At 42.8% G+C, this 10,000-nt stretch overlaps 1 protein-coding gene across 5 annotated transcripts in view; it reads left to right on the top strand.

Annotated features, from left to right (window-relative positions):
- The window catches only part of raraa (retinoic acid receptor, alpha a), a 161,866-nt gene that overhangs the window by 134,367 nt on the left and 17,499 nt on the right, over window positions 1-10,000 (top strand). For all 5 annotated transcript variants that reach the window (XM_036573191.1, XM_036573192.1, XM_036573193.1 and 2 more), the window contains one exon: window positions 7,867-8,015. In XM_036573191.1, coding sequence (XP_036429084.1) covers window positions 7,867-8,015 — 149 coding nt within the window. The remainder of the gene's footprint in view (window positions 1-7,866; window positions 8,016-10,000) is intronic.

Raw genomic sequence — 10,000 nt, forward strand, 5'->3', positions numbered from 1 at the left:
TTTTAACCACACGTGGGGGAGCTGATACTGGTAGGAGAGACGAGCAAACAGAACGTTGCAGGTTCGAATCCCAGGACTGACTGGTGAACCTGATTGTGTTGGAAAGGCACTTAATCCTTACTGACCCAGGCAGAGCTGCTCCGCTGGTGACGCTGTGCTGCTCCTAGACTGGGCAGCAAAATGACCAGAGAGTGCAAAACGTAATCATCACGATTTCAGGCTTTTCTGAGGTGAACAAGTTGAAACGGACAGAAAGACAAGAAAATGTTGCCACATCTAAAAATGGCTGAATAAACGAGTACAGTGAGGTTTAATCATAACAAAATGACTCTGTTTGTGCTCTGGGTCAGATCACCACCACTGTAATAAATACATAAACAAATAAACGAATAAACGAAGGGAAGAATGAAGGAAGTAACGAAAGAATGAATGAATGAAGGAAGGAATGAATGAAAGAGGTAAGGAAGGAATGAATGAAAGAGGGAAGGAAGGAATGAAGGAAGGAATGAATGAAAGAGGTAAGGAAGGAATGAAGGAAAGAGGGAAGGAGGGAAGGAAGAAATGAATGAAAGAGGTAAGGAAGGAGTGAACGAATGAAGGAAAGAGGGAAGGAAGAAATGAATGAAAGAGGTAAGGAAAGAAGGAAGAAATGAAAGGGAATGAATGAAAGAGGTAAGGAATGAAGGAAAGAGGGAAGGAAGGAAGGAAGAAATGAATGATAGAGGTAAGGAAGAAATGAAAGGGAATGAATGAAAGAGGTAAGGAAGGAAGGAATGAACAAATGAATGAAGGAAAGAGGGAAGGAATGAAGGAAGAAATGAAGGAAGGAGGGAATGAACGAATGAATGAAGGAAAGAGGGAAGGAATGAAGGAAGAAATGAAGGAAGGAGGGAATGAATGAAGGAAGGAAGGAGTAAATGAGGGAAGGAAGGAAGGAGACCAGGAAGGAATGAATGAAGGAGGGAATGAAGTAATGATGGTCAGTTTCTCCAGGATGGCACGTTTCACATCAAAGCACTCAGCTAGTGGTTACTAAACACTGCTTGGTTGTTGTTGTTGTTGTTGTTGTTGTTGTTGTTGTTTCAGGCTCTCTGTAATTGACCACAAATAACTGGTAGGCCAAAAAAGCCAAAAAAGCATGCGCTGATCTTTTTAGCCAATAGAACACTTTCGCGGTTTAAATCATAATCGCAATATCGGGCAGAAACATCGTTCAGCCCTGCTGACGCTCATCTTCACTTCCTGAAAGCAGGAGGATCCCTCGTTCTTTTGGGAATCTCTGCCTGCTTTTTCAGTGACCCACTTTCTCCCACGTTGACGTCTTATTCAGCGCGGAGCTGCACGATTCCTAAACAGGAAACAGGGTTTTTGGCTCAGAACGTCACGATTCTCACTCGCGGTTCTTCATCAGAAACAGATGTTGTTATTTACAGTGTGTACACTGGGCAGCGTGACGTGCTGTTGTTATTGTGATACAGTAGAAATTTACACAAAAATCATAAAAATGCTGATAATAGAGCCGGTAAACAGCAGCAGGCAGTGTAGAGCGACTGTATAACCTGCATGGTAACAGGTAGCTGATTGGACGGCAGCCCGTTATGACATCATCTTAATTTATTCATTTATGTTTCCGTGTCGTTTTCATCCTGAACTTCAGCGACTCTTTCGCTGCGTTTGAATATATTACATTGAAATGTTGACGTTTCAAACGTGTGTGTTTGCGTGCCAACCAGACAGGCAGACAGGAGGTGTGTATCAGCAGGGGGTCCGCTAATACCCCCCTTCACCCAGCAGGAGTGCACACACACACACACACACACACCGCAGACAGAGAGAGTGAAGGAGAGCAACACTCACACACACGCACAGTAGTGAACACTGTAAAACTGAGCGGTCAGTGGTGCAGTCGTTCGTCCAGCTCTGGTCACACACGCTGGACCTCTCTTTAAACCCTAAAGCAGCAAAGACCCTGAAGCTGGTTTTTATTTGTTTATATTTATTACATGTCTATAAATTCATTTATGAAGTAGTATTAATGAATTTAATACCCAAGTTGTAGGGTCACCTGTTTGTTTATTTATTTATTTATTTATTTACTTGTTTATTTATTTGTTAATATGTATTTATAAATGCAGTTATTAGATGTAATATTTTATTTTATACTTAAATATCCTAAGGGGGACCCCCACATTTATTTATTTGTTTGTTTATTTATTTATTTATTTCTAAATATGTATTATATATTCATAAATAATCATAAATACATTTATTTAATGTAATATTTTATTTTATACTTAAATGTCATATGGGGGACCCTATATCGATTTGTTTATTTGATTTATTTATATGTAATCTTTTTTATTTGTTTATAAATATTTATAAACACATTCATTAAATATGTTATTATATTTTAAGTTGTAGCCCCTCCTCACCCAAAAATATATGTGGATAATTGCAGAGCATTTTTGATTTCATTTTGTAAATAAGTGGGCCTAAGGGATCCTTGTGTTTGTTTATTATGTTTACTGAGCTAAAAATGTATTTATTTCATTTTAAAATAAGGATTAGTAGTCGTTTACATTTAATTTATTTTATAATTAACAGGATACAGGGCTGCCTTTTTATTTACCTGTTTGTATATTTATTACACATCAGTTTATAAATAGCACCATCATAAGGACCTTCACCTGCAGGTCAGGTCCAACCCAGTAATGAGGTTCTGTTTGAATGAGACTCTGAGCTCGACCCCTTTAAATGATACCGTATTAATGATTGTTGATAATTGCTATATGGTGTCTGTCTGATTTACTGTTTTTAACACTGAAGAGAACAAAAGGCTCGTTCTAAACCGATCCAGTTACACCCTTTTCCTACTGAAAACGGCTGGTTTGTGCTGTCGTGAGTGAATGGCTGGACTTCTTCTCCGTCCCATCTAGAGTAACTGGATTCGTTCCAGGCCTCCACTCTACAGAGATACACGTTTTCCTTTCTGAATTCAGTTTATGAATGTTTCGCTAATTAGCTGACGAGTCTTTAGTCTTCAATGAGGTCTTGAGAGTAAAAGGCACGTAGCGCCGCCTAGTGTACTGAAGTAGCAGTTCAGAGATCAGTCCTTTGCTACTAATAAGAGATTGAGTGAACAGTGGAACGAGCATTTTGCCAAAAAAACAATTGTGGGTTATCGAATCAAATGTTGTGATCATTAGCGTTTTGCTTAATTACCAGGGCTGCCTTTAATTTCTCCAGCTGTCAGTCGCGTGCAGCTTCTGATGACTCGGGGGTTTTGCTCTGGTCCACTGTGCCCAAGCAGCTAACAGCTAACAGCTAACAGCTGACACCAGACTGACTGTCACCTGATAATGTACAATAATAACGGAGGAATATTGATGAAGTGGTGAAGCTAAATTGGCTTGGAGGTTTTGCTTTTGTGGGTCCACACACACACACACACACACAAACACACACACACACACACACACACACACACACACTCAGACTGTCTGGAAGGCTGAACATAATCTAATATCAGCTTCCAGCACTCAGACCTGTGTGTGTGTGTGTGTGTGTGTGTGTGTGTGTGTGTGTGTTTTGTGTGTGTGTGTGTGTGTGTGTGTGAGGGAGAGAGAGAGAGAACAGAGCAGAGTCTAGCCTGCTAACACACTTAAGCCAGCCTTAACTGGCCCAAAATCAGATTAAACCCCCTGGACCCCCAACACCGCACCACAGGCCTGCTGTAATGAGAGCTAAAGAGACATAGACCCAGAACTGAACCCAGAGAGAGGGAGGGAGAGAGAGAGGGAGGGAGAGAGAGAGGAAGAGAGGGAGAGAGTGAGGGAGGGAGGGGGTCAGAGTGAGGATATACTGTGTATACACAGTCTTGTGCAAAAGTTTAGGCGCCCTCTCAAATTCCATGTTGTTGTTGCTTCTCTGAGTGTGAATAAGTGAACACGTCCTCCACAGAGGACACACTCCTGCATATTTTAATACACGATAATTATATTACACGATAATTAACGTTTATTAGCTGAATTTAACATATTTGGGAACAGAAAAATATAAAATATGCTCTTATGTGACATTTTATATTTAAGAAAGTATTTCAGATGCTGTTCTAAAGCATTATTTGACTAATAATCTTGTTAAAGCACAGTTTCAGCCTTATTTTGTACTGCTGGTTATTTTATTGTAGCATATTGTTTTGTAATATTTCAGATGTTCATTTTATTTAGTAATCTCTCTCTCTCTCTCTCGCTCTCTGTGATGTTAGGGAGCTTTGTGTTTGATTAGAGTAGCCTTCGCTCTGGTCAGCGTTACTGTCCTTTTTCACGTTTGTGTGTATTGGTTCTAAACCAGAGTCTGGTGTCGTCACTAATCATGCCGAGGTCAGTAGAGGTCATGCTTCCCTTACTCGTAACTGGACAAGTGTGATGGTCATTCAAACCTGAACCACACAGTGTGATTTAATATTTGATGTACATTCTGAATCAACACGTTTGAGTCAGACTTTATTTCTTGTTTTCAGAAAGGTGGTTCATGTTGTTTGAGCTGCTTTGAAGTGCCCCTTGTTGCGGTCGGCCGTCGTATGAATTTGTATGAAATCTGCAGACACACCTTCCAAAGTTCAGTCGTAGAAGCTGGTTGATCATTTTCTGAAGTAATCAAACACATTCAGTGGTGTTGAGGTCTGGACTCTGGCGTGGTCAGTCCATCGTTCAGCTCCTTTGTTTGATGTGTCCGTCTCCTTTTCTCAGTGAGGTTCTTCTTGATCAGCTACACATCCTTTCAGACCCACAGCGCTGAGTCGTCTTCTCACAGTGGAAGGATGGACAGAAACACCTGTGGATGTTTTCAGATCTGAAGCAGCTTGATTTTCTCCTCTCTCTCAGAGATGAAAGCTCTAAGTGCTGTTTATCTGATGGGGGCAGTTTTGGGGTCAACCAGGTCTTCCAGGTGGTTGATAGGAGCCCCATTTTCTCTGTAGCGTTAAGTATTTCTTTGAACAGAATTTTGTAAACTCCTGTTTGTTCATTTATGTTTCATTTGACTTGAGATAATTCATGCAAGTGGATTATCTTATCTCTCCTCAGAAAGATCTCCTGAAAACCTGTAGAATACTTAATGTCTGTTTAGAAGGGTGGTCTCTGACTTCTGCACTGCATATATGTGTGTGTCTGTGTCTGTCTGTGTGTGTCTGTCTGTGTGTGTCTGTCTGTGTGTGTCTGTCTGTGTGTGTGTGTGTGTCTGTGTGTGTGTCTGTGTGTGTGTGTTGTGTGTGTGTGTGTGTGTGTGTGTGTCTGTGTGTGTGTCTGTGTGTGTCTGTCTGTGTGTGTCTGTCTGTGTGTGTGTGTGTGTCTGTGTGTGTGTCTGTGTGTGTGTCTGTGTGTGTGTGTGTCTGTGTGTGTCTGTCTGTGTGTGTCTGTCTGTGTGTGTGTGTGTGTCTGTGTGTGTGTCTGTGTGTGTGTCTGTGTGTGTGTGTCTGTGTGTGTGTGTGTGTCTGTGTATGTGTGTCTTTGTGTGTGTCTGTGTGTGTGTGTCTGTGTGTGTGTGTCTGTGTGTGTGTGTCTGTGTATGTGTCTGTGTGTGTGTCTGTGTATGTGTGTGTGTGTGTGTGTGTGGCTGTGTGTGTGTATGTGTCTGTGTGTGTGTCTGTGTGTGTGTCTGTGTATGTGTATGTGTCTTTGTGTGTGTCTGTGTGTGTGTATGTGTCTGTGTGTGTGTGTGTCTCTGTGTGTGTCTGTGTGTGTGTGTCTGTGTATGTGTGTCTGTGTGTGTGTCTGTGTGTGTCTGTGTATGTGTGTCTGTGTGTGTGTCTGTGTGTGTCTTTGTGTCTGTCTGTGTGTGTCTGTGTGTGTGTGTCTGTGTGTGTGTCTGTATGTGTGTCTTTGTGTCTGTGTGTGTGTGTGTGTGTCTGTGTGTGTGTGTGTGTCTGTGTGTCTGTGTATCTGTGTATGTGTGTCTGTGTGTGTGTCTGTGTATGTGTGTCTTTGTGTGTGTGTCTGTGTTTGTGTCTGTGTGTGTGTCTGTGTGTGTGTGTCTGTGTGTGTGTGTCTGTGTGTGTGTCTGTGTGTGTGTCTGTGTATGTGTGTCTTTGTGTGTGTGTCTGTGTGTGTGTCTGTATGTCTGTGTGTGTGTCTGTGTGTGTGTCTGTGTCTGTGTGTGTGTCTGTATGTGTGTCTTTGTGTCTGTGTGTGTGTCTCTGTGTGTGTGTGTGTGTGTGTGTGTCTCTGTGTGTGTGTGTCTGTGTGTGTGTCTGTGTGTGTGTCTGTGTGTCTGTGTGTGTGTCTGTGTGTCTGTGTGTGTGTCTGTGTGTGTGTGTGTGTGTGTGTGTCTCTGTGTGTGTGTGTCTGTGTGTGTGTCTGTGTGTGTGTCTGTGTGTGTGTCTGTGTCTGTGTGTGTGTCTGTATGTGTGTCTTTGTGTCTGTGTGTGTGTCTCTGTGTGTGTGTGTGTGTGTGTGTCTCTGTGTGTGTGTGTCTGTGTGTGTGTCTGTGTGTGTGTCTGTGTGTGTGTGTCTGTGTGTGTGTCTCTGTGTGTGTCTCTGTGTGTGTGTGTGTGTGTGTGTCTCTGTGTGTGTGTGTCTGTGTGTGTGTCTGTGTGTCTGTGTGTGTGTCTGTGTGTGTGTGTGTGTGTGTGTGTGACTCATTGAGGTATCAGAGTTTGTTTGTGCTGGTATGTGTGCTGAGTTGTGAACGTACGTGTGTGATGTGTCCAGCGGTCCCGACTGCAGCGGTGTGTAAATAAGAGATCTAAATTTATCTCATCACTCACGAGTTCAGCTGCCCTCTACTACACACACACACACACACACACACACACACACACAAATGTGCGCACACACTCTCACCATGTGACTGAGAAGCTCTGAGAGAGACTCAGTGAGGCTGTAGAGTCCAGCTGATCAGTCCGGCTGCTCTACAGGAGACTGTTCTGTATGAATGAACACACTTATTCAAATATGTCAACATTTAAACTCGTTTGCCTAGAGATTCACCAGAATCTCTTTTGGCCGGTGGGAAATTTCGGCTGAAAATGGTGAAAATTTGTTAAAAAAAAAAAATAAACAGAAAAAAGCAAAAAGAAATGTCTGTCTATCTGTCTGTCTCTGTTTATATGTCTGCCTGTTTATCTGTCTATCCATCTGTCTGCCTGTCTGTCTGCCTGCCTGCCTGTCTGTTTATCTGTGTATCTGTCTGTCTGCCTGTCTATCCATCTGTCTGCCTGTCTGTCTGCCTGTCTGCCTGCCTGCCTGTCTATCTGTCTGTTTATCTGTGTATCTGTCTGCCTGCCTGTCTGTTTATCTGTCTATCCATCTGTCTGCCTGCCTGCCTGTCTGTCTGTCTGTTTATCTGTCTGTCTGCCTGTCTATCCATCTGTCTGTCTGCCTGTCTGCCTGCCTGCCTGTCTATCTGTCTGTTTATCTGTGTATCTGTCTGCCTGCCTGTCTGTTTATCTGTCTATCCATCTGTCTGCCTGCCTGTCAGTCTGTTGGTGGGGCTATAATGGCGTAATAACACTGTCTTGCAAAGTTTTAACACCTCAGAAAACACTGACTCAGTTTCATTGTGTATTAGTTTCTATAAATATTTGGCGTCAGAGACGAGAAATATGAGGATATTTTATCATTATCGTGATTTGATTGTCTGGTCATGTAGTGTGGATGTCTGTGCTTAAATAACCCTGTGGAAAGTTGTGCAGAAGTCATTGTACCCGGAGTCTTTGATGGCTGTTTGTGAAGGTGATGTTACTCAGGCATTGTGTCTTGGTGACAGAATATATATTGTAATTCATGAAAATGTTTTGCAATATGAGTTTCCCAAATTGCTCTCACAGTTAATATATCTTTAATTTATTTATCTTTTCTCTCACAGCCATTGAGACGCAGAGTACGAGTTCGGAGGAAATCGTCCCGAGCCCTCCCTCTCCGCCCCCACCGCCACGGGTCTACAAACCCTGCTTCGTCTGCCAGGACAAATCCTCCGGCTATCACTATGGCGTCAGCGCCTGTGAAGGCTGCAAGGTGAGACAAAGACAATCACGCTTCGCCGCTCCAGCAGGAGCTTCTTCACCTGGTCCTGTTTCACGTTTTCTCTTTTTGTTTCTTTTGTCTGGCACCTAAAACCACTTTATCTGTCCAGCGTCATCAGTGCTTGGGCCCCTGGATTGCTCGTCATGACCACAGCATGAATTATGTGATTTCATGGCTGTGTTTTGGTCTGGTTTGTGGCTTAAGCTTGTTTATGTTTTGAATTCTGGGTGGATGTTGGTTCTCGTTCGCCTCAGGATCAGTTTGTCTCAAATCCAGACCAGAACCTTTATAATGAAGCTTCATCAGTCACAGCGCCACTACACAGCTGTTTCCTTCGAGCTGGGCAGTATGGTGATGTCACACCGATCAGGCATAACGTTATGACCACCTCCTTGTTTCTGCGCTCATTGTCCATTTTATCAGCTCCACTTACTATATAGGTGCACTTTGTAGTTCTACAGTTACAGACTGTAGTCCATCTGTTTCTCTGCATACTTTGTTAGCCCCCTTTTACCCTGTTCTTCAGTGGTCAGGACCCCCATGGACCCTCACAGAGCAGGTACTATTTGAGTGGTGGATCATTCTCAGCGCTGTAGTAACACTGACGTGGTGGTGGTGTGTTAGTGTGTGTTGTGCTGGTACGAGTGGATCAGACACAGCAGTGGCTCACACCAGGTGGTTAGATTTTTACTGAAAGGACAAAATGGCTCTTCGTAACATTTGGGTTCGACTCCTGACTGGTTAATTGTAAGGGGAGAGTTTATAACACTTTCGAAAAAGTTTGGCAAATCTTGGCATCTTTTAAGCAACATAATATTATTAACTGAAATTTAAAACTAAAAAACGTTCTGGATTGAAATAGAAATGGAGATCGAATCTAGAACGTTTAATGTTCTAAAAGCAGTAGGCCTGTTAAATGGGCCCCGCTCTCTTTTATACATCTGCAGTAATCGTGTTTTATAGTAGCTGTCAAATCATTTATAGGAATTATTGACTAATACGTGTTTGTTCTTTATTTTATTGTTCATATTTAAGCTTTATTATCATACTGTAAGATTAATGACAGTAGCAAGTCTAAGGTTCATCAAAACAGCTAGAACAAGATTGAGTTTCAAACGGGAAATATGGATGAAAAACTAATACTAGGCTAAAAGCTCAACCTGTTACACCATTGCATTTAAAGCCGGTCCGATGTGCTGCTCTCCTTGAAGGGGAATTCCTCCAACCTTTCAAAATTTGTGCATAATTAATTGATTAAGATGTAAACAAAGTCATTCTGAGACACTTAGCGAGTCAGAATTGTCCACAGTGGTGGTGATAGGAACCAGACGTCCACCTCTAAAAGCTCCCTCACAGAAAGTTACTACATGAAATGGTTATGAATTCACTGCCTGATGACTGAGACACTGTTTAAGGAGAGATTTTTTGAAAAAGTTGGGCTTAAAATATATTGCTAAGATACATTTAGCATCATCAACGTTCCACATAAACGCTCAGAAGACGCGTGTAGGTTCACAGGTGGTTTTGGATGGAAAATTTAAATGGCTTTGTTTGTCTTTTCACAGCCGAACACTTTGAATAACTTTGTTTGCATCATTTGTTTACATCATTTAGTGACTGAAAAATGAGTGGAATTCCCCTTTAAGCAATCAGCTATTGACTGCTGCTCCGGATCGCCCCCTTCAGGTTGCTGGGGGAGCTGCGCGGAGCAGGCTGTGTGTTTTAGCTCAATAATTCAGCAGTGCCTCACGCTCTCAGCGTGTTCGTACACTCTCAGCAGGGAGCGGGGTGAGCGCGGGGTGAGTTCAGGGCCGGCGCAGGAGTGTGTTTGTTTTCCATGAGGAGCAGCGCGATCGCTGTTCAATCACACAGACAGAATCAGACCCGCAGCTCTGAATCTGCCTGCGTGAAAGCTGTGCGCCGTCCCGGTGTGTCTGCTGTTTAAAGGGGAGAGTCGCTCTTTCTCGCGAGCGTAC

Source organism: Colossoma macropomum, unplaced genomic scaffold (genome assembly GCF_904425465.1).
Source record: "Colossoma macropomum unplaced genomic scaffold, Colossoma_macropomum, whole genome shotgun sequence".
NCBI classification, from domain to species: Eukaryota; Metazoa; Chordata; class Actinopteri; order Characiformes; family Serrasalmidae; genus Colossoma; species Colossoma macropomum.